The sequence below is a fragment of the Trichosurus vulpecula genome, chromosome 9, assembly GCF_011100635.1.
Source record: "Trichosurus vulpecula isolate mTriVul1 chromosome 9, mTriVul1.pri, whole genome shotgun sequence".
NCBI lineage: Eukaryota > Metazoa > Chordata > Mammalia > Diprotodontia > Phalangeridae > Trichosurus > Trichosurus vulpecula.
The window spans coordinates 199293066-199318873 of record NC_050581.1 but is presented as its reverse complement, the minus strand read 5'-3'; the positions used below and the strand labels follow the sequence as shown (position 1 = coordinate 199318873).

At 44.2% G+C, this 25808-nt stretch overlaps 1 protein-coding gene across 3 annotated transcripts in view; it reads right to left on the bottom strand.

The window, feature by feature from the left end:
- Positions 1-25808, bottom strand: part of SUGCT (succinyl-CoA:glutarate-CoA transferase) — a 643092-nt gene that overhangs the window by 535636 nt on the left and 81648 nt on the right. For all 3 annotated transcript variants that reach the window (XM_036738675.1, XM_036738678.1, XM_036738676.1), the window contains one exon: positions 21680-21823. In XM_036738675.1, the coding sequence (XP_036594570.1) occupies positions 21680-21823 (144 nt within the window). The remainder of the gene's footprint in view (positions 1-21679; positions 21824-25808) is intronic.

Genomic DNA, 25808 nt, shown 5'->3' with positions numbered 1-25808 from the left:
TGTATATGTGAGTGTGTATGTATGTATATGTGTATGTCTGTGTATATATATATAGATATATAGATATACAGAGAAAGAGAGAGAGAGAGAGAGAGAGAGAGCAGGCACAGGGTGAGTTGAAGATGAAGGCATGATATCTAAAACAAATAAAATAAAATTAAGGGATGAGAGCGGAATATATTGAGAGAGGGAGATAGGGAGAGATAGACTGGGGTAAATTATCTCACATAAAAGTGGCAAGAAAAAGCAGTTCTGTAGGAAGAGAAGAGAAGGCAGGTGAGGGGGAATGAGTGAATCTTGCTCTCATCAAATTTGACCTAAGGAGGGAATACCATACATACTCATTTGGGTATCTTACCCCACAGGAAAAAAGGAGGAAGACGATAAAAAAGGGGAGATGAGAGAAGGGAGGGCAGATGGGGGTGGAGGTAATCAAAAACAAACATTTTCGAAAGGGGACAGGGTCAGGGGAGAAAATTCAATAAAGCGGGATAAGTTAGGAAGGAGCAAAATATAGTTAGTCTTTCACAACATGAGTATTGTGGAAAGGTTATACATAATGATACACATGTGGCCCATGTTGAATTGCTTGACTTCTTAGGGAGGGTGGGTGGGAAGGGAAGAGGGGAGAGAATTTGGAACTCAAAGTTTTAAAAACAGATGTTCAAAAACAAAAATAAAGTTTTTGCCTGCAACTAGGAAATAAGATACACAGGCAATGGGGCATAGAAATTTATCTTGCCCTACAAGAAAAGAAGGGAAAAGGGGATGGGAGGGGAGTGGGGTGACAGAAGGGAGGGCTGACTGGGGAACAGGGCAACCAGAATATACGCCATCTTGGAGTGGGGGGGAGGGTAAAATGGGGAGAAAATTTGTAATTCAAACTCTTGTGAAAATCAATGCTGAAAACTAAATAAAAAAAAGAAAAAAAAAAAGAAAGTAAGTTTCTTGAGGGTAGGAGCCATCTTGCATTTTTAGGTTGTATTCCAAGGCTCATAGTAAGTGTTTGATACATTTTTTCTCCTACATTCCATCATTTTTAAGCAAGAGAGCATCCAGAGGGTCGTAACCAGCATGGTTAAAAGCCTCAGAACTACCATCCAATGTCCTCCTTCCAGCCCGAACCTAACATCTATCATCCACAGTGGGTTATGGAAAGGGGGCCAGCCATCCCCACTAACTGCCAACCAACTGCTCCCTACTGCACCATCTAGCTCCCTACTGGAAGGCAAGCCAATTTGGCTAAAGCAGCAAGATACCTTGAGAGAGACCAAAACACATCCTTGGCGAGTCAAATCACCAACACGAGCCAGACACCGAGAGAGACAGTCCAAGGCCCTGAACCCAAGAGCCTTGGGAGTAGCAGTGCTCCCAGCCCAGTGTCCACAGCTATCCTCCTGGATTCCAGCTCCTGCAGGGCTGCAAGCACAGTACTGAAGACCAGGAAAGGAAAGTACTTGTCACTAAGGTACTTGGCCCCATTAATGATTGCATATCAAAAAGTGATCAGATTTTATCAGTGGGATGACATTGAAGTAGAGGAATCACCCTCTGCTTTGCCGCTGCCCCTAAGGACCATGGGACCTTTCTCACTGACTTCCGGCTGCAACCTTCCTTTTATGTTGTCGCCCCCGCCCCACCACGGGAGCCCCTCCTCTGGTTGTAGCCTCAGTGCTTAGCACAGTATTTTGAACACGATGGGTACGCAGTAAATGCCATATGCATTAATTCTGGATCACTTGAGGGATCTGAGGATACAAAGCCTAGAGAAGAGAGATCTCGGCTTGTACGTGATATCCACCCCCAAGTATCTTAGAGACTATAGCCCAGAATAGCCTCTCCTTGGCCCCCTAGGAAAGAACGAGGAGCCATGGATGGAACAGGCAAAGAGGCCAATTTCGACTTCCCCTGTGACAGGGAAATCACTTCAGGGAAGAACTTCGGTATCCTCCCCACCAAGAGCCTCAACTGCAGAAGTTTGAATAACAACCCCCCAGGCATCTGCCTGCCTCGCCCAGGCATGAATCAGCGCCAGTCAAAGGCTCTTCCCTTCCTCCCCCAATGCCCAGAAAAAAAAAAAAAAGCTGTGGGCCTTTACTGGTTTGGGCTGCACCCAGTTCTACCTGAGTACCTTGGTGGAATTGTGTCCATGGCCCCTGACTGCTTCGTCTTACTGTGCTTCTCCTCAATAAAACAGGCTTTCTTTTCTCTCCCTGCCACTCTGTCTTCTTGTGGTGGGGGGTGGGAAGGAAAAGAGGGAAAGGCCGAATGGATTCATTTCCCACTGTATGCCAGGCACCACACCAAGCACTTTACAACAACTATCTCATTTGATCCTCCTAACAACCCTGCAAGAGAGAGGCTATCATTATCCCCATCTTACAGATGGGGAAACTGAGGCAAACCAAGGTTAATTGACTTGCCCAGGGTCACACAGCTAGGAAGGGTCTGAGGCCAGATTTGAACTCGGATTCTGCTGGCCCAGCATTCTCTGCCCTGTGGTGCCCTCAGCTGCCAAAGTCATTGTGCTGCTATCTTCCGCATCCTGAGCCTAACCAATTAACCTCTCAATTTTCTAGCCAAGAGAGTAAGCAGTAAAAGAAGGCACCAACTTGTAAAATCACAGGGCCACTTCCAGTCCTCAAAGGTAGGAAAAGCTCCTTCATAATTAGGGGCACAGAGGCTAGACCTGTGATTTTCTCAGGCTAGGAAACTCCCAGGGGAGGAAGCTCCTTCCAACAATGAAGGGTGACACTTGGAGAGTTGCCTAGAGTAGTGAGGGGTGAGTGACTTGCCCAAGGTGACATGGCCAGGATATAGCAAAGACTGGGAATACTGGTCTTCCTGGCTGCATGAGCAGCTCTCCATCCGCTCTGTCCCACACGCCCCCTCACAGTATGGCAGGAAACCAAAGTCTTCACAAGATGACCACCTGTCAGGTGGGCTGCAGAGGGGATTCTTGTCCGGGAGGAGATGGGACTGCACGCCTCTGGAGTCTCTTCGAGGCAAGAGGTTGGAGCATAAGTGGAAAAGATAAGATCAAAAAAAGAAGGGAGAAAACTTCACTAATGTGAAGAGAAAACACAAGAAAAAAGGTGGGAGGGGCAGGTCAAAGTCTGGAGGGGACATCAACAAATGCCCTGAGTACTTGGCTGGTCTTGCAATTTACTCTGCTAGAGTACTTCCCACCCTTCCCCCCAAACACTTGTCAATATTGATCCCCAGCATAGGATTCAGATCTGGAAGGACTGGAAAGGACTCACGAATCAATGATGGAGAGGTTTTAGACCAACCTCTACCTGAACAAGATTGGCCAACAGGAGCTCCAAGCAACTAGGCAACAAGCATTTAGTAGGTGCTAGTAAGGGCCAGGCATTGGACTAAGGGAGGGCACCACAAATGCAAAAACAAGAAAAGGCAGACCCTGCCCTCCAAGAACTTCCATCGTAATGGGGAAAGAGACCACACAAGAGGGAGCTGAAAAGGGAGAAGGGAGGGCATGGAGAGAAAGTCATGATGGCAAAGTCTGAAGAGTCAGCATAATCAGGAGGGGAAAGAAGCATGGCCAACTTGAACCTTCCCGAAATGGAAGTCCCTGGAAGGAACCGACCAATGGGAGAAGAAGGTCAGCACGGCAGAAGAATGTTACAGGGTGAGAAAGTCCCAGGTGCACAGTAAGTTCCAAGGACAGAAGGCAGATGAGTTATGATAGTAAAATTCTGGGAAGTCAGAGCATGGGCAGGAGGGGAATGAAAGCCCTATGTGTTATTTGCCTCAGCTTTCTCATCTGTAAAAAGGTGATAAAAGTAGCACCCACCTACCAGAGTTGTGAGAATCAAATGAGATAATAAATATAAAGCACTTAACACAGTGCCAGGCACATAGCGAGCGTTATAGAAATGTCAGCTGTTATTATTATTAAAATTAAAGTGTAGAAGGTTTGAAGTTTACTATTTTGTAGAAGAGATGCCACCATCTGCACCCAGACCGAAATGTGGTCCCCCCCAGTCACCAGTCGGCTGACCTGCCCACACGCGCAACAACTGAACGATGAGCTCAGAACGCGACCACAGGGAAATCTGGAATAAATACTTGGCGAGAGCTCACAAGCACAGTTATATACGTAAGGAATGAGGACGAGACTTCTGGATTTCACTGAAGTTTTTTAACCACCCAAGAGCTCCTGTTTCTGGGATCACTGGTAGGGCAACAGTGCCACCCGGTGACGGCCAGAGGGAACCTCAGGCTCCCTCTCTGGCCCTGACGCTACGCTCCAACATGGGCCTGACCTCCCCTCTGTTACTCAGCCAATGCATTCTATCCAAAATGGAAAATAATCTAAGCAAAGGCTTCACCTTTGTTTTTCTATAACTTTAACCAAATTTCCTTTAAATTTAAATTATGGGTCCACTGATTCCAGCTCACACATGCGGCTCTGACGTTACTCTTGAGGAGGACGGGGGAGGGGGAGCTGCCACCAGCTTTAATAGGCTCACTCATTATCCCTCAAGTGATTAACAAATCATATATCCTGAGCCAGAAAGAAAGGAGAGCTCTCTCTAAGCTTTCTCCTGTCATCTTGAAGTTGACATTCCTAATGCTTTTAAGACAGTCATGAACCTGAATGACCCACATGTTCCCCAACGCTGTTTGCTCAAAGATGTTTCCCCACAGATGAGGAGATCCTGCATCTTAGGGCCACTGAGAGACTGCAAGGAAAGGGATCCAAACCAAAGCCCTGAACTGAATGCATGGGGATGGTTCCTGTCACATATTAAGCACTTAACACATGCCTTATTTGGTTCTATCCAGTCCTGGCCCAGTCAAACCCATGAGTGGGGAGCTCATCAGCAGTGGATCTGCACATACCACTACTCTCCACTGTTTGGTAGCAGCAACATATGGCTCCAAGCTCAATCCAGTATGTTGGCATAGGGAGTCTTCTCTGTACACCAAGTCCATGGAGACCTCCTTCAGTTCTGGATTCTGTCGCCTTCCTCTGTACGGAACCCAGCGCTTAGCACAGTACCTAGCACATAGTTGTTCCTATTGTTGAGTCTCTTCCATCACGTCCTACTCTTTGTGACTCCATTTGGGGTTTTCATAGGAGGCACTTTATAGATCTTGACTGATTGATCTCATTGACTAAGAGCTGGAAGGGATCTCCAAGCTCATCTAAGCCCAGAGATGGGTATGAACTTACGCAAAGTCACTCAGATAATAAATGTCGGAGCCGGAATTTGAATCCTTCTTGGCCTGGTGACCCCAGGTCAACAAGATCATTCTATCAATCAATAGAAATCTATGAATGGCAAGACGAGATGATTAGACACTCTCTCTACTGCACCAAGCTGTCCTCTGCCCCAAAAGAGCCAGAAGGCTACAGGATCCATTCAGACCTGCTAGGCTTTGGGAGTTTCATGGCTAGGTTGCTAACCTTCTCTTTCCATTTAATCTTTTATCTCAATTTTTAAAATCTTGGTGATACATTGTGTTTTAACATCACTCAACAAATACCAAAACAAATTGCTTTACAAGTATATCTTCCATGGAAGGGATCACAGAAGAAAAAAACAGATGATTTGGATTACATGGAATTAAAATTGTTCGTACATGGAAAATCAATGTATCCAAAATTAGAAGGAAGACAATTAACTGGCCGGGGGGGGGGGGAGGGAGGGACACTTTGCAGTAAGTTTCTCTGATAATTTTGATTATAATTATTAGTCTCATTTCCAATATATATAAGGAACTTACTCAAATTTATAACAATACTAGATATTTTCCAGTTGCTAAATGATCAAAGTATGAGAATAGGAAGTTCTCAAGAAATCCAAGCTATCTATAAACATACCCAAAAATGCTCCATGCAAATTAAAGCAGCTCAAAGGGTATGCACAGTTTTATCTGTCCTTTAGGCACCATTCCAGATTGCTCTCCAGAAAGGTTGGATCAGTTCACAACTCCACCAATTTTCCCACAACTTTTCCAACATTTATCATTTTCCTTTTTTGTCATATTAGCTGATCTGATAGGTGTGAGGTGGTACCTCGGAGTTGTTTTAATTTGCATTTCTCTAATCAATAGTGACTTAGAGCATTTTTTCATTTGATAATCAATAGCTTTGATTCCTTCATCTGAAAACTGCCTGTTCATATCCTTTGACCATTTATCAACTGGAGATTGACTCATATTCTTATAAATTTGATTCAGTTCTCTTTATGTTTGAGAAATGAGGCCTTTATTAGAGACAGATGCTATAAAAAATTTTTCCCCAGTTTCCTGCTTTTCTTCAAATTCTGGCTGCATTGGTTTTGTTTCTGCAAAAACTTTTTAAATTTAATATGATCAGAATTATCCATTTTACATATTGTGATGCTCTCTATCTTTTGTTTGGTCATAAATTCTTCCCTTATCCATAGATCTGACAGGCAAACTGTTCCATGCTCTTGTAATGTGCTTATGGTATTATTACTCTTTATGTCTAAATCATGTACCCATTTTGACCTTATCTTGGTATACGGTGTGATATGTTGGTCTATGCCTAGTTTCTGCCAAACTGCTTTCCAGTTTTCCCCACAGTTTTTGTCAATTAGTAACTTCTTTTCCCCAAAGCTAGGATCTTTGAGTTTATCAAACGCAAGATTACTAGGTCATTTCCAAATCTGTATCATACCTAATCTATTCCACTGATTCACCTCTCTATTTCTTTGACAATACCAGATTGTTTTGATGATTACCTCTTTGTAATACAGTTTGAGATCTAGTACACATGCCAACATTTTTTTTAATGATTTAATGATTACCTCTTTATTCTGTTTCTTTCACTCCAGGCTCATGCAAATTTTCCTATTTCTCTGAACTCTTTGTATTCATCATTCCTTATTCTTTACATTTAATATTTTAAAATCCTGATAAAACTCTTCCAGAAGCCTTTTTATGGCAGATCTGTCAACAAATACTTATTAAGCATTTACTGTGTTCTTCTAGCCACTGTGCTAAAAGCTAAAGATAAAAGAAAGGCTGAAACAGACAGTTCTGAGGCTTGCCATTTAGACCATCTTCTGACAATAAGCTGACATTCCCTGTGCACTTACATGGAGGAAGTCTTCAAGAAATACCTGCTCAAAGAACCAATGAACTAGAAACGTTTCATCTAGAGAAGACAAGACTAGGGAGGGACAAGATAACTCTCACCCAAGTATCTCCAGGGCTGCCTCATGGAAGACAGATTAGAACTGTTCTGTTTGGCCCCAGAGGCAGAACTGAGGTAATGGGGGAAGTTACAAAGAGCTGGATTTAAAATCAGAGTCAGGAAACACTTCCTAAACAAGGAATGCTTTCCAAAAGCAGCAAAGGCTTCTGGGGGCCCCCTGGAGGGATTCAAGAAGAGGTTATATTACCTGTAGCTGGGCATGTGGTAGAAAAGAAAAGGCATGGGCAAGTCAAGCTAGCCTCTGAAGCCTCTGGAACCTCTGAGATTTTGGGATTCTTGGGTTTTCCATCTTTCTTCTGATCTTGAATGAATTTATGTCAGCTTCTTGTAGGGTCGGCCAAAGACATGTTCCTTTCCACTCCACTCACATGTTCAAGCCCATTATGAGCAAGGGAATGATGTGAGCATAGGACTCCTTCCAGGGCCACTTCCCCCCATGTCCCACTGACAGAAGGTTGGATCTCCAATAGATGGTGCTACTTTTCCCTTTAAGATTCTAAAGATAACCCTAAAGCATTTCTAGTACTATCACTCAAGATTACCCAACCAATATGCCCCTCTCCATTGATTAGCAATAAGCCAGCCAGTGTTAATTAACATTTAGAAAGGGGTATTTACTAGTGTGGCATGAATAAGAAAAGATGGTATATATTTTTAAAAAAGTCTAAGGCACACTCTCCCCCAAATACATACAGAGTCCAGAGGAAAGTTTAGAAAGTACATGCTGCAAAAGGGTAACTCACAGCTCCTTATTGGATGGAAGTCCTCTCCCCTTGGGCACTTCACTTTCTGTGTGTGTGGCTGTTTTCTGGGCTCTGAAGGCCAATGCCCTTGGAGGGTCTTGAAGATGCCTTTCCACGCTGGGTCTAATCTGCCCTCAGTTCCCACCGCACATGTTGCTGTTCCAAGGACTCTCCTCCTGACTCCAATGGGAAGTCCAAACCCTCCAACCTTTTGGAGTTCACAAAGTCATCTTCTGGTCAAGGGGGAGGGCAGGAGACCCCTTTCAGGGGTTCAGCTCTAACTTCTCCCCCACTAGGTTGGCCCACAATTGAAATGTTGGATTCTGAACTGGCTTACTGCTGTACTCAAGCTTCACCAGGTGTGACTGATTCTTTTAAAACAACCACAAGACATTTCTTATGCTCTGCTTTCATTCAATCCATACTTCATCTACATCTCAGATTGACTGATTAAATAGATGTATCTTGGAATGAATCATACCTAATTTACACATTTGATTGACTCTGTAACTCAAAAAATGGTTCTTATCTATTCTCATCTAACAAAGGGGATGAGGTATAGAGTATCTTGTTAGTTGAATTAATTGGGGCTGAGGGTATGGGACACCTCTTTTATATAAGTTTAAAAAGGCCTCAGATCTTGAGGAAACATTCTACCCATAACCAGAGGCATGCAGCATTGAATGCCATGTTCTGGAGTACAGAATTCAATACTCCCCAGAGAGTAGTTCTCCTAGAGAATAATGCATCACTCATCTACCTTGAGACCTCCTCCTTCCCTGTGCCACAGGTAAAGCCAGACCACAATCACAGAAGCAAATGATTAACTGGAAAAAAAATTATCCCAACTCTTATAATGTAGATGACCTTAAAATTTCACTTTTTAAGTTCTCAATTAAATCGAGGATACATAAAACTACAAAGAGAAAATGTGAACTCTGGAAGTTTTGAAAATGCTGTGGAAATTTGTTCTTTCCATCTGAATGTCCTGACCTTGTTTTTGCTTCTATTTCCCATGATGCCACCAAATTTCTGCTGTCACTCATAAGAGTGAGCTAAATTAGATCACTGTGAACTTACCCCCTGATTCTTTTTTATTCAGGGTCCATCCAAACTAAAAATTATCATTGTTAAAGGTATCATCAGATGGCCATGCTCAACCCTATAGACCCTGTCACAGGCAGAGCGACAAAACTCATGTGTACAAATCACTTTGATACAGTATGTATGAAACTTTATATGTCATTCAGTGATGGACCACTCAAACCCTCTCGCCAAGACAATTGGCGTATTGAGGTCTTATTGTAGTCGTTACAAAAATATGCCAACTTTGAGGGTAGTTCTGGACTGCCCATTCAGACAGGAGAATGATGGGCAATGATCCCAAAGCATGGATGCTTTGTAGCTGACCTGGGGATCGTGACTGAGCTTCCATAATTATAGTTTCTTGAGTTTAGTGCTAAAATTTTTGTATAGATGAGGGTCATGGAAGACTACAATGTCTTAAGAATTTAAGTGATGAATGAAATTTTTTAAAAAATCAAATTAACCAACAAGCATTCATTATGACTCTATGTGCCAGCAGGCACTGTGTTAAGCACTATGGCTACAAATACAAGCAAAAAAGGAATGACAGTGCCTTCTTTCAGGAAGCTTACATTTTAATGGGGAAGACAAGACACAAAAAAGGAGCTGAAAAGGAGAAAGAGAGAAATGAAGGTACCCGGCTCAGGACTGTGGTTTTGAAGTCCAAAAAGTAAAAAACAGAGTAAGAAGGAAAATGGAGGCTGGCCAGCTCAGGGCCATTCCACAAAATGGAGACCCCAGGAGAAGTTCACCAGTGGGAGACGGGGAGCCAGCTGGTGGAGGGATCTTCCAGGGTGTAAAGGACACAGCAACGGTTCAATGTTCTAGGAAGAAGAGGGCCCAGGTGCTGAGGGAAGTTTCAGGATGAGGTGGAAGCAGACACACGGCTTTGAAAGTCAGGGGCAGATCCAGCAGAAGAGTGAAGCAAAAAGACAGTCCCTGACATCAAAGAGTTTACATTCTGATGGGGAAAGACCACACAGAAAAGGGACCACATTACCAAAGAGGAATCACAAAGGAAGAGAAACGTAAAGGGATCAAATAGATTAACAATGAGCGGGCTGATGAGAATGAGGGCCAAGGATAACCCAAGAGCTTCACTACTAAGTGTCCTAATTTCAAGAGAGAATGAGAAAGACCCTCAGCCCACTGGGCAGACACTCCATGGTGAACTTGAAGGAAGACAGGAACCAGAGTCACACAGGATAGGGAGGCATCAATGCAGAGTAATTAGTATCATTGGAGGAGATAGTCCCGTCGATGAGATAGAGGACTTGAGAAGAACATTCAGAAACAATTTACATATGGGGCACCAGAAGTGCTTCACCTGGACACTAAGGGACCTTGAACCTACATCAGTGGTATTACATTGAAGTGTCTAAGGATTATTTAAATTAATTTGCACCTGGGGGTGTGTTATACATGGAGGAGGGAGGAGGAAACTTGGCTAAGATGGAAAATTTGCCAAGAATAATTGAGCGCTCACTATATAAGCCTATAATTTAAAGTATTCAATACTGCAGTTGAGAAGAATTATCGTATGTATGAATCGATCAATCAATAAAGTACCTACCGTTTGCCAGGTACGATGCTAAGTGGTAGGGATACGAAAGAGGCAAAAGATGGTCTCTGCCCTCCAGGAGCTTATACCCTAATGGGGGGAACCAACATGCAAACAAATATGTACAAACATGCTATCTAGGGGATTAATAGGAGATAATGAACAGGGAATGGCCCTGAAATTGAGGGAGATTGGGGAAGGGTTCCTGTGGAAGGTAAGACTAGTTGGGAAGGAGCACTGGATTTGGGGCCAGAGATACTGGGTTCAACCCTAGATCTGACCTTTTACTTGCTCTAGAGTAAAACCCACCCTTGTGTTTTTCTTGTGTGACCATGGGCAAGTCACTGAATTTCCTTGGGCCACCATTCCATGATCTGAATGTAAGAAGGTTTGTTCAGCTCCAAACCTATTACCCGGCAACCATAAGCAAATCACTGCTCCTCTCTGATGACCCATTTCCTCACTTCCCTCATCTGTCCCAAGAGGAATCCATCCAAGAAGGCATCTCTGGTCTCTTGCAGCTCGTAGGCCATGAAGAGGGGAGGTTCACAACAAACACAGGGGTGTGTCTCGAGAAAAATTATGTACCTGGAGTCACTGTGCTTTTTCCAAAGCTGTTCCATGTCCACAGGTCTCACAGAACTTTACATAGAAATCACAAGAATTAAAGGGGTCCCTGCCCTCTCAACACAAACCATACTCACACATGGAAAAGGGATACCCCCTAAATGAACCTGGGTGAGATGGAAGGGGATGTGTGCATTCTCTCTCTCTCTCTCTCTCTCTCTCTCTCCCTCTCTCTCTCTCTCTCTCTCTCTCTCTCTCTCTCTCCTCCCTCCCTCCTTTTGCTTCCTCTCCTTCCCCCCACCCCACACACACGTTGGGTCCTCCAGAAAATGACCCATTGTGATGGTGATGTCAGGAGCCTGTTTGCAATTAAACACAGGAAGGATATTAAAACTTCCAAGAGAGATTTCTTTTCAAGCCACAACAGAGAAAAGGGAGCCACAGCATAATTGAAACCACATCCAAACCCACTTCCTCTTTATTTACCAGTATCATCTACAGGGCACTGTTTAGATGCTGACATTCAAAGGTCTGAAGTTGACAACTATAAATCCTCTTGAGACCAAAAAAAAAAATATATATATATATATATACATATATGTATGTGTGTGTATATATATAAAGCATTTTATAATGAGGATTAAAAGTTTATGATCTAGAAGGTACAAGAAGTGGGCACCCTTGGCCAACCACAACCAGGAGTCAGGCAAGAGGGCAAGTCTCTTCTCAGGGCGATCCCAGTCATGGCCCTGCTGGGGCCCACAAATCATCTGAGCAAATCACCCTCGCCCTACAAATCTGCCCAGCTCCCACAGGGCCCCTACACACAAAGGCTTCTCAGAATGCTGGCATTCGATGACTGGTCCCTCACTCATCCCCTCCACATGGTGAGGTTAACAAAGAGTAAAGAAAGCAGGGAGTTTACAACTGTGACCTGCATGAAGGGCAGTGTCGCCTAGTGGCTGGAGGACTGGCCATGATTTGGAGTACCTCAGACCCAGCCCCTCCTTGTCACTGGGCATTGGCCATCCTCATCTGTAAAATGAGGCCAGACTCAATGGCTTCAGTTTCCATCTGGCTCTTCAGCTGTGACTCTTTGACCCTAGAGCCCAGATAGGTTACTCCCAACACTCTCTCCACATCCCACTGTTCCCCAAAATTCTCTAAAACTATAAATTATAGATAAGTTGCCAACAGGCATGGAAGGAGTTTTCACTCAAATGAAAACATCGGTATGGACATAGACAGACAGTTACAAAGCTAGATAAATAAATGAATCATCAAATAAATCAAATTATCTAGATAAACGACTTCTTAAAAACTGATGTGGACTAGACCAAGGATTTTATCTACGTAAGGAACTCTGGGCTAAGAACCCTCTCCCCCACACCCCAACAGTGACCTTTCTCTATACCTTCTCTACAACTTGGAGTCTCCAGAGACAAGAGATGCCTAGCCCAGGGACAGATTATGTGCTGTCCAAGGGCCCTGGGTGGTGCTTGGCAAAGGCAGCACTTGACCCTGGGCCTTCTCTGTTTTGAGGCCAGCTCTCTATCTACCATACCATACAGCCTCTTATTACTGTTATTAATAATAATAATAATAATAATAATAATTTGCTTAAGTCAAATAAACATTCATTCAAAGTAGAAAGTAAATGTGTGAGAGGGATGAAAACAGGCATGAAGTGTTCTTTCTTAGAGGTGTACTGAGAAATAGTATCGGGGTATCTTTCCCCCACCACTTAAAATGTCTCACATTTACATAGCTTAGAGGTCAATGACCAGTTCATTCACTCATTTGATAAGCATTTATTAAGCACCTACTGTACGTCAGGCACTGTGTTGGAAAGATAAATACAAAGAATGAACCAGTCCCTGCCCTCAAGGAGCTGACATTCTACTGAGTGCAAACAACATGAACACAGATAAGTCAATAGAAAATATAGACAACACCAATATCTATATCCTCTCTAGACATGGCCTGAACACGCAGGGGATGGCATAAAGGGAGTGAGAGAGTCCAAGGGGCAAGGCTAAGGAGGGAGAAGACTGCACAGGGGCACAGCTCATGCAAAAACAAGGTGGTGGGAGATGCAGCGTCATGTGTGAGGAGTGATCATGAAAGCTGAGCCAGCTGCAGCACAGAACATGAAGGGGAGCGAGAGGGGAGGGTGCAGCGCCCTACACAGTTCACAATGACTTTGAGAGCGAGTCTATAAATGTTCTACTAAACTGATTGATGGCTGAAGTTAAATGAGAGAATCCTCCTTTGGGAAAGATGGTATTAATGATGATGGGAAATTAATTGCTTTCAGCCATTAACATTTGGCTCTCTCAGAACATTTCTGACGCTTTTCATACAGCCTTGTCTCCGTTCTCCATATTCCGATCTCTCCTAGACAACCAGAGGTGTTAAACTGCAATTTAAAGGTACCAGGATTGTGCAAGCCTCGCTCAGATGAAAAGCTGGCTTCGTACCCTATTGTCTCCGGGATCAAACATCAAGTCCTTGATTGGCTTTTAAAGTCCTTCCTCCTTCCCAGACTATTACACCTTCCTCCCCTCTGTGTCCCAGCCACTCTGGCCTCTTGGTTCTTCCATCTCCAGACTCCAGGCTGTTCTTCAGCAGCAGTGACCCTGCCAGGAATGCCCTCCTTCCTCATCTCTGCCTCCTGCCTTCCCCAGCTTCCTTCCAGTCTCAGCTCAACTCCCAGAAGCTTTTCCTGCCCCTCTTACTGCCAGGGGCCTTCCCTCTGTTGATTGGCCCCGATTCATCCAGTATGTAGCTTGTCTGTACCCAGTTATTCGCATGCTGTCTCCCCAATGCTATTGTAAGGTCCTCAAGAGCAGGGACTGGCTTTGCCTTTTCTTTCTTTTTATCCCCAGTGCTTACCACAGTGCCTAGTCTGTGCTTAATAATCCCTGCTGTCTTGTAAAAACAAAAAACAGGACATTCAGAGAAATATGACCCAATCGCTGATTTTTAAAATGTAGGTAGAAAAAAATACACACTGTGAATTTTGATGTCATATAGAACGTTCCCCTTTTTATATCCAGTCATTTGATATGAAAAGATTGTTATATAGTTGATAAAGAATTCACAGATGGATGCCCAAGCCACAGCGATCTTGGAATAATCTTGGAGAATAAATGTGCAAGATTAGTGACCAGGAAAGACCCAAATTTTTTTAATTTTATTTTATTCCTTTTTTTGGTTAAATTTTAAGTTCCAAACTGTCACCCTCCTTCCTTCCCACACTAGAGAAGGCCACCATTTGATACAGATATAATATATGTATGTGTGTGTATATATATATATATATATATATATATATATGAGAGACAAAGACAGAGAGAGAGAGAGAGAGAGAGAGAGAGAGAGAGAGAGAGAGAGAGAGAGGAGGGAGGGAGAGCAAAGGATGGGAGAGAGAAGGAGAGAGAGATGTAAAAGCAAACGATAAGCACATGTGTATTTATCAGCTCTTTCTTTGGAGACGGGTAGCCTCTTCCTTCTTAAGTCCTTTGTAGTTTTATAATACTCAAAATAAGTCAGTCATTCACAGTAGTTCTTCAAGCAATACTGCTGTTACTGTAAATAATGTTCTCTTGGTTCTGCTCATTTCACTCTTCATCATTTCATGCAAGTCTTTCCTTGTTTTTCTAAAATCAACCAGGCTGTCGTTTCTTATTGCACAATAATATTCCATCAGAATAATATACCACAGCTTGTTCAGCCATTCCCCGACGGATGGGCATCCCCTCAATTTCCAGTTCTTTGCCACCACAAAGAGAGCTGCTATAAATATCTTATGACATATAGGTCCTTTTCCTTTTTCCCTGATCACTTTGGGAAACACACCTTATAGTGATATTGCTAGGTCAAAGGGTCTATACACAGTTTTATAAGTCTTTGGGCATAATTCCGGATTGCTCCAAAAACTGGTTGGATCAGTTCACAATTCCACCAACAGTGTATTAGTCTTTTTTCCATATCATCCAAATTTTCAAAAGCAATAAGGATGGATGTTTCCAGGGCAGGTGATTTTATGACACATTCAATTCCCCCTGCTCACACCCTACCCAAGGAATAATTTGTGAGTACTTAGAAAAGAAAGCAAAGTAGGGTGCCTGAAGGAACTGAGACTGGTTAGCCTGGAGAGGAGAAGACTGTGGAGTGGTCCAACCTTCATGCATGGTTAAGGTTCTTATATGGAAACCATTCAGCACTGATCCATCTGCACCATCCCACAAAAGCAGAGCTCAGGACAATTGAGGAAAGCTACCAACATCAGCTCTGTAATTAGAAACACTTCCTCCTGCTCAGAGCTGTCCCCAAGGTGAAGGGATGGCCCCAAAGGCCAGCCCTGAGGGTCTTCAGGGGAAACCAGATTCCCACATGTCAGGGCAGCTACAGAGGGCATGCCTGCGTGGGTGCAGGCTGGACTCATGGCCTCAGAGGCCCCTTCTGGCTCCAAGTCCATGAGCAATGACATTTCATTTGTCCCTCTTGAGAAGTTCTTTTTAAAGCAAGCTGTAGACTTGCCCCTTCTCCTCGAATACTCCATTTTGTACCATACTCCATTTTCCACATGTATCTTTTTTTCACTTATTTCAAATGAAAATTCCAGTTACCAGACACTTAAGAATGCAGTCGCCCATGATTATAGCAGGAAAACACAAGAGAGAAGCATTTATATCTATCTAAACACAGAGGAAGGTAAAGAAAAGATGAAGAGCAAATAGTCCCAAATTACAGAAACAATTAGGACTGGTGAGGACCAAGCAGTAGGAAGGTGGAATCTGATTGGAGGTGATCCCAGAAACGATTGATAAGGTCTAGAGGAAATGAAAGACCACTGCCGAATATGCTGCTGCCCCCAGAAGCCCAGCCAGGAAGGCACCATCAAGCCTTCCCTGGCATGGGCCAAGGCCACATCAAGGCTGCCGTGGGAGGCTGGCTGAGATAGGGCATCCCAAGAGATTGCTGAGGTTAAGCTGAATTTGGGAGAATGGAATGAGCTCATGGCTGCCTCGCCCTGTTCCTGTGTGCTTAGGAAACTGCCGTTCACCTCAACTGACCTCCCTCCAGCCTCTCCTCTGCCAATCAAACTGCTATTCCTAAGGCAGGACTCAGAAAATTCAGGGTCCCTCTATTTGTTCAATGATTACATTAAATTCCAACTCTTCCCTTTGGTATCAATAGCTTTTCACACTCTATCAGCAGTGATGACTCATTACCATTCCCCCTCACACATTCTGCATTTCAGTCAAACTGGCCTATTTGTTATTGTCTCTATACAAGACTCCATCTCCCACCATCAGGGCTTTGCATAGGCTGTGCTCCATGACTAGCATGATCTTCCTCCTCATCTCAGCCCCTGAATTTCAGGTTTGCTTCAAATCTCAATTCACTGATGGACACCTCCTATGCAAGGTCTCTCCTGATATCCCAGTTATGGTGGCTCCTGCCCCCCCCCACAAAAAAATCTAATTTATATTTGCTTTTCTGTGTTTGTTGTTACCCCCAGTAGACTGTAAGTTTACTGAGAAGAGTGACTAATTTGGTGTTGCTTCCTTATTCCTGCAACAACCACAGAGTTCGATACATAGGAAGTATTTAATGAAAGTGAAGGTGATTCTACACCTATTTCACAGCCTGGAAAGTACAAAGTTCTCCAAAGGGGCTTCTCTGGCAGCAGCTGCTGCACAAATACTTCCCTATTTATAGATTCCTAATGATACTAACTTAACTAACGTCGCTTGGATGCGTCCACTCAAGTGCAGATGAGCAAAAGCCAATAGAAGCTACAGAATCAGTCAGGAAGTCAATTATCCACTAATTTCACTAAATCCACTAAAATATTCACTAAGTTAATTATTCATATTTTAAATCCTAAGAGATTAGAACTAGAAGGCAGCTGGATGTAGAGCTGAAAAGGAAGAGGCTGCCACATTGACCAAAGGCTGCCACATTGACCAAACGTCCCCTCGCTTTGGAAACAGGACTCTGCAAATTGTTGCTTCGTACAATGACCTGACCACACCGAAGCCCTCTCCCCACAAAAAGGAAATCAATTGAAAGGCAGATAAAAGGCAAATTAATTTAGTGTTTTGGTCATTTTTTAAGGGGCAGCTAGGAGGCACAGTAGAGTGTAGGGCCTGGAGTCAGGAAGCCATGAGTTCTGAGTTCAAATTTGACCTCAGACTAGCCGTGTGACTCTGGGCAAGTCACTTAATCCTGTTTGCCTCAATTTCCTCGTCTGTAAAATGAGCTGGAGAAGGAAATGGCAAACTACTCCAGTATCTCTACCAATAAAACCCCAAATGGAGTCATGGAGAGCTGGACACAAATGAAGAACATTAATTTTTTAAAAAAACATAAATATAAAATACACTGTTCATACTTTTGTACTGAGAAAATAGAATGCAACTTTTTATTAAGTGAATATAAAATACTAGAGGATTTCAGAAAGCCTAGGAGCTCCAGACAGTCCCTGCTATGATCCAGATTGCAGCCCCTAAAACTTAGGAGAAGGTCAATGGAATGAATGCCCATGATTAAAAATGCCACCACTGGGCAAGAAGCCAACTTAAGGCCAATTTCCCCTTAGTTTGGCTGGTCTCAGACAGCAGACATCTCAAGGCCCAGCTGGTAAGCCTATTCAGAGCATGTGTCCCCTGGAACAGCCTTCAAGAACTCAGGCTCCCATCCATTCCAGAGTGAAGAACCTAGCACATGGTAAGTAGATGTGTGTGTCTGTGTGTGTGTGTCTGTATCTGTGTCTGTATGTCTGTGTCTGTATGTCTGTGTGTGCTTCAGATCAATGTCATGAGTACTTAGAGTGAGGAGAAAAAGAGGAAAAGCCAAGGTAGGTCATGGAGACTCAGGGTCTCACTATAATCCCCCTTTTCTGTTCTACCTTATCCATAGAAATGTTTATTTTTGACATTTAAGTGGAGAGTTATTTTTTAAGGTAGGAGAAAAAGGGAAAGAGAAAAGAATAAATTAAGAGAAATGAATGGGGAGGCTAGAGACTGTGACTCGTACACCAGCTCGGATCCCTCGTGTCTGACTTTGGGCAGTCTTTTCCCTTTGTAGGCGTCAGCTTCCTCATCTGTAAAGTGGGGATAACTGGACCAGCACCTCCAAACTCACAGGGTTACTGAGGATCGAGTGAGTTAATGTGATGACTCTATTTCCAGGCATAATCCAGTGAGCCTTCCCTTGTAACAAGGTGGGAAAGTTAAATAGAACCAGCTGATCCATCAACCACATCTGACAGCACATGCAGGATTCTATCCTATGGGCCTCTGCTTCTCCAACCCAGTGAAAATGCTCCCTTCCCATCCTCACCAACCACCCCTCACAGAGAAGGCAAGTCAGCTTAGCTGAAGCACCAAGACCCCCTGAGGGAGGTGGGCGCAGGGGCATTGTCAGGCTAGCCAAGGCACCAGCACCAGCTTGAGAAACACATCCCTGCAGATGGAGACAGCATGGAACCAGGAACCAAGGAGGCCTGGGCACAGCCAGGCCCCCAGCCCAGTGACCCTGGCCCTCATCTCAGGAAGCTGGCCCTGAGGGCAGGCACCCTGGATCTGCCCTGCAAAGGCTATGGCCACAACTCCTGGAAACCCAGAATTGCCACCAAAATCCTTGGCCCCCTCCATGGTTCAACACCAGAAACTAACAGGACTCCATCAGTGGAAATGACAAGTAGCTGAAGCGTCACCCTCTACTTTGTGGCTGCACCCTAAGGACCATGGAAACTTTTCATGGGATGCACAGATAAAACCTTCCATTTTTGGCTTCTCCCCACATTAGTCCCTTGAAAGCAGAGAACATCTGACTTTACTACATATATCCTCAGCACTTGGCACACAGTAAGAGCTTAATAAGTGCTTTTTTCCTTCTTTCATTCATTCATTCCTCATCTTTTTTCTTTCCTCATCTTTGCCTCATGACTTCCTTCAAGTCTTAGCTAACTTGGCTTGACAGGAAGTCTTTCCAGATCCCTCTTAATGAAGCTTTCCTTCTGATAGTTATTTCCAATTTACCGTGTCTATGTCTTGTTTGTGTATTATCATTTGCATGTTGTCCTTCCTATCAAACTGTGAACTCCTTGAGAGCAGGGACTGTCTTTTGCTTTTGTTGTATCCCCAGAACTTAGCACACAGTAGGTGCTTAATAAATGTTTACTGACTGACAGCATTCAGACTTATTTTGTTGCTCTTTTCCTTTACACTGTGTACATTTTTGTCATACTGAATATTGCTTGAACCACATGGGCTGTCCATCAGCGAGGGCTTGAAGGGGGCCATCCCACCACAGTGTGGAAGTCTGAAGCATGAAGCAACATCTTAGGTTGCTTCCCAACTTGGTGAATTTCCCTCTTTGACATTCGAGTCTTTCCATATTTCTCCAGCTTCTTCCTGGGCATCATTACCGACAAAGCAATAACATCCCATTCCATTCCTACATACCACAGCCCTTGGAAACAAGAGCTGGAAGTACTAGGGGCCACCCAATCCCTGTCTCTCATTTTACAAAGGAAGAAATAAATACCCCGAGAGATTGTGGTTCAGTGAAGGTCACAAAGGTTCTGGACTGTCACAGCTGGAACTCAAATCAGAGGAGCCAAGGTCCAGACTCCATCTCTACCCATCACTACAAGGTGACCCTGGGAAGCCCACTAGACTTTGTTGGGCCTCAGTGTTCTCATCTGTAAAGTGAGCAACTTAGATTAGAGGCCTCTACTCTATGTTCACTCCCAGCTCAAAATCTACATCCCTATGAGCTTTTGAGATTGTAGCTCAAAAAAAAGTATTTTCATTCTCGTTTTTCAGATGGAGATACCAGGTTTTCAACTCCTCTGTAACGTCGAGTCTCAGAAAGTTGACTGAGGCTCTGAGTCCTAGAGTCTATCTCAGAGGTAGGATTTGAATTCAAATCTTTCCGACTCCAAGGTCAACTTTGTGCCACCTGCTGCACACTGCACTCTCTCCGTCAGATCACTTCACCTCTGGAGGCTTCAGCTCAGGGAGGCTGTGTTCACCTCTGACAAACTATGATTCTGCACTATAACTGCCTTGAAAGGGAAGAGAGTTCAGGAACCTTTTTGTAACAGTTTTTCTGTGTAAGTTTAGAGCAAACGACCATAGATCTACAGTGGTAAGGGACTCCAAAAGACATGTGCAATCACCTCCTTTTACTGGTGAGGAATTAGTGCCTAGAGAAACTACATGACTTGCCTCGGATTAACAGAAGTAAACAGCAGTCAGAATTTGAACCCAGCTCCTCTAACTCCAGAGCTACTCCTACCAAGCTATAAGAAACCTCTAAGAGGTCTTGTTCAATTTACCTATTTCTTTCTTTTCTTTCTTAATTTCTTTTATTCCTTTTTTTTGGTAGCAACATGGCCTTCACAATTTCCCCCAAACATAGAAAGAAAGCCATCCGAACTGGGTTCCCAGGTTTGTGATTTGCATTCCCGTGTTTGGCACTCAAGTCGGACATTCCGAGCTGGAGCCCCCAGAGCCTATAAAGCTGTTTTCCCACAGTAAAATGTCTCCTCACACAAATTAAATTTTATTTTGTTCTCCCTTGGGAGGGTGGACTGAAGCTCCCAGTGAAAAACACATGAAATAAGCCCAAGGGCTAACGTTGGGGGTTTGTCCAGTGCTTCTCGGAGGGTCTATGACCAAGAAGTGTCAGAGGTCAGGGCTGCAAGCAGGCCTCTCCTGAAACGCATCCCATGGCCCTTCCACAGTGTCCCACTGTCCTTGTAGTGGTAGCAAAGGAAAGGAGGAAGAAACAAACATTTATTAAGCACCTACTATGTATCAGGCCCTTTACAGTGTCTCATTTGATCCTCATAAAGACCCTGGGAGGCAAGAGCAATAATTCTCTCCACTTTAGAGATGAGGAGACTGAGGCAGATAGAGGCTAAGCAATTTGTCCAGGATCACACAGTAAACATCTGAGGCTGGCTTTGAACTGTCTCTCTGACTCCAGGCCCAGACCTCTATCCATGATGCCACCTCACTGCTAGTACCCAGCTGTGAGCAAGCTAAATCTTTTAGGTCCCCAGGTGACCAAGAACTCAAGAAAAGCATTATCTTGTTAACCTAGGACCTTGTGATTCGAAGAAAGGAAGACTAAGCCCCAAAATGTGACAACTGTAGCCCTGTCTTAGGAAGCAGAAAAAATCTAGTCTCCTTAATACAGGTCACAATACATTACAATAAACACCTTGACAGTGAAAATTCACCCTACTTCCACAGCTCAGTGGATAGGTGATCTCACTGCTGGAAATACTCCCTTCAAGCCCTAGCCAAGAGGTTAAGTATTTCAAGCAATGCCCAATACAACAAAAATCCACTACAACTAAAGAAAATGTACTTCCTTAGAGTTTGTTGTGATGAGATGATTTGGTATAGGGAAAGAGAACCTGGCCGCTCACTTTAGGCCCTTCTATGAAATGTAACATTGTTGTTTGGCTCATACCTGAGATGACAGCAGGTTGCAGTCAATGTGGAGACCTCTCCCTGTTTTGTACCTTTGCAAGAGCCCCGCCATGATGGCGCCATATGAATACAATCCAGTGGCAAGATCTGTCATGGCAACCCCTGGACGAACGGGATCTCCATCCTAGTGAGGGGAGAGAAGGAAGAGTAGAAATGAACACACTCCTCATCAGTGTCATGAGACTGGAGATTCAGAGTCAGAAGGGAATTTAGAGTCACCTATTATATCTAAAATATATTCTTGGCTTCTTTTGAAATCACTTTCCATTGCCAATATTGAAAAATACTTTCAAATAGACTAATATGTGAGCCTAGGTCTTTTGGCTCCAATGCCAGCCTTCTTTCCTCTACAGCATGCAGCTCTCAAACAGAGTTTGACCCATGAAAATCAGTAACTGACCATGATGGGCACCATCTATTTGGTTTTTTTAATTTTTTTCAAGTATCAAAAACTTATTTTCTCTCTGTCCCACCAGCCACCATTATCCTCCCCCCTTCATTAAGAAAAGAAGAAGAAACCTGTGAGACAATTATTCATAGTCAAGCAAAACAAATTCCCAAATTGGTCATGCCCAAAAACCAGACGTCTCAATCGGCACCCTCGGAGCAGCATGTCTCTCAGGAGATCAGTAATGTGCTTCTCTCTCTCTCTGGAATCATGGTTGTCACTGTCTTGTCATTGCACTGATCAGAGTTCTAGTCCTTCAAAGGTGTTTGTCTTACAATGCTGCGGTTCTTATACAAATTGTTCTCCTGGTTACATTTGCCTCAATTTGCATCAGTTCACACCAGTCTTCTGAGGTTTCTCTGAAACCATCCCTTTCATCATTTCTTACAGCACAATTTCAATTTGTATTCCATACTAGCTGTGTGACCCTGGGCAAGTCATTTAACCCTGTTTGCCTCAGTTTCCTCATCTGTAAAAATGAGCTGGAGAAGGAAATGGCAAACCACTTCAGTACCTTTGCCAAGAAAACCCCAAATGGGATCATGGAGAATCAGACACAATTGTAATGACTGAACAATAAAAACATTCACATACCATAATTTGTCCAGCCATAGCCCAATTGATGGGCATCCCCTAGTTTCCAGTTCTTTGCTACCACAAAAGAGAGACCATAAATATTTTTCTACATATGGATCCTTTTCCTCTTTCTTTGATTTCTTGGGGGAACAGGCCTAATAGCACTGTGGATGGCTCAAAGGATATGGACAATTTGGGAACTTTGGGCATGTTTCCAAATTGCTTTCCTGGGCCAATCCACAGCTCCAACAACAGGGTAGTACCTGGCAAATAGCAGGTACTGAAGAAATATTTATTCCTTAATCTTATTCTCCTTCCATTTTCCCAAAGCTCCCAACCTTTGTCATTTTCCTTTTTTGTCAACTATGGCACCTCAGAGTGGTTCATTTGGATTTCTGTGATGACTACCATGCCACATTTTTATTCCCCATCATCACCCCAGAGGGCACCTCTAGAGGGTAGTTAATAGTAATGACTAATAATAATAGCTAACATTTGTATGGTACTTTAAGGTTGGCAAAGCATTTTATTTATATTAGCTCAGTGGACCCTCACAACCCTGGAAAGTAGATGCTACTATTATCCCTAGTTTACAGATGAGGAAACTGAGACTGAGAAGTTTAGTGATTTGCCCAGGGTCCGAGGCAGGAGCTGAAGTCTGAGGTCAGCACTCTAGCTACTGCACCACCTAGCTGCGTAGGCATTTATCAACTGCCTCTCATATCCCAGGACCCTCTCCAGGCTATTGAGCTGTGCTAGGTGAGCAGTGCATCTCCAGAAGTGATGAGCACACTCTGGGACAATATATCAGGTGTGTCCATATCCAGGTCCTGGTTCACATCTAACCATTCACACCATGTAATAGGATCCCTCGCTTCCTTCCAAGTTCAGTTCAAGGGTCATTTGCTCCAAGAAGCCTGTATTGACTGCCTGCCCCAGCCACTGGGATCCTCCCCTGGGAAATTATTTTGTATGCCCTTAATATTTCATTTTTAGACATATACCATTGCTCCTGGTGGAATGGAAGCTCCTGGAGGGCAGGGACTGGTTCTCTTTCATTTTTGTATCCCTAGCACCCAGACTATGATAAGCATTTAATAAATGCTCGCTGAATAAATGTTAACACATAAGGTTATTCAGTGGACGTTGCCTAGAACAGAGAGGAACCAGAAGTAAAGAATCAGGGAAGCATAAGCAAATCAAAGAGAATGAGCTGGCTGGCAAGGCAGTAGCTTCCCCCTTCTTGGAAGTGTCCAAGACAAGGCTGAACCACCACTTTGTCATGTACATGATAAAGAGTCATTCTAGGTCTTGAGATGGACCCTCTGGCTGCCAAGGTCCCTCCAGTTCCCCAATTCTGTGCCTCTGGGAAGACATGTATGGATTTCCACAAAGCAACCAGCACCTCAAGGACAATGTATACTCAAGGACAATCATGTCGATGAAAAGAACACCAAGTGCAGCCCAACTCTCCTTAACCATGACTATCAACAAGCATTTATTAAACCCCTACTGTGTGCTGGAGATACAAAGAAAGGCAAAAACAGCTGTGATTCTCAAGGATCCCACGGTCCAGTGGGGAGACCACCTGAAAACAACTAGGTACAAAAAAGATGCATACCGGATATATTGGAGATAATCCCGGAGGGAAGGCACCAGCGTGAAGGGGGACTGGGCAAGGTAGCCAGGGAAGAGAAGAGACAGAGATGGGGGTAGGGGGCCAATTTGGTCCTGGAGAACTAGGGATTGAAGATACCCCCTCCTTTTATAGAGAAGTGGAAGACTATGGGTGTGAAATGTTACATACACCGCAGCTTTGGTCCTTTTCCTTTACAGTTTTCTTTTTACAGAACAGGATTCAATGGGAGTGATCTCAAGAAATCAAATGACTGATGTAAAAACAAAAGACATCAATAAAACTTTTTTTAATGGGAGAAAATTCTGTCTCCTTCCTGCCAAAGAGTTCAGGGAGAAAGGGCATAAATTGTGTGGAATTATATAACAAGATGTTCCTCAGCATCCTGCCCAGTCAGGAACCTCAGGGACCATTAGAGCTGGGCAGGCAGGGCTGTGACTTCCTCATCCGTGATACCCTCCAGCAATGCCCTAGAGCAGCACTGAGCATGGCCCCTGAAGGAGTGAAGAGGAAGCCAGGGGATGCCTGGACCTCCTTTCACTCTTCCAGTGACTGCTAGAGGGTAGGAATAAGAACCGTGTGGGGTTATTGGATATTCCCACATTACATTCAGGACTCAGGGTCAAGACCAGCCTGGAGGCAGGGGCTGGTGCCAAACACATGAGCCCTCGAGTGATAACAGTTCCCTACATCCACACAGCCATCCTCCCTGCTTCCGAAAAGTATAAACTAAGGCTCGGTTCACTTCTTGATTCCAGGAACAGACTCCTTTGGAACTCCCAAGTTTTCAAAGCAGGCAGAAGCAGAGTCTCCCTCAGAAATACCTTTGAACTCCTTCCCACAGTGGGGAGAGAGGTTCCCATACCACCCAGCGTGACTGCCATGGGGCCTTCAAGCTCAGAGAGATTCTTAGGAGCTGCTTGGGGAAGGGCTGAGTGTCAGAACAAGTACGCAAGGCTCCTCTCTGCCATTTGCCTTCTTCCCCAGAGAACTCACAAAAGGAGGATCTCATTCATCACCTCTCCTTTCTCGGCACTGACTAAAGGGGAAGATGAACCGGCCAGCTAGAGCTACGGCTGCAGACTTGGCAGCCCACAGATGCTAAGCCCTTCCCTGGGCCATCTTGCACATGCTTAGTCCCTGGGCCATTCCTAGCCCAAGGTGCTGTCCAGTGACCATGGGAAGGGGTCTCCAGCCTTCATGGAAAATCCAAGTGGCTGTGGGAAGGAGGCTCCAGCCTTCATGGAAAATCCAAGTGGCCATGGGAAGGAGCCTCCAGCCTTCATGGAAAATCCAAGTGGCCATGGGAAGGAGCCTCCAGCCTTCATGGAAAATCCAAGTGGCCATGGGAAGGAGCCTCCAGCCTTATGGAAAACAAGAGTTCAGTGCCAACGTCTAATAAAGTTTAGATGGCACCACAGGATTAGCTAGACGGGTTCACTAGACCCA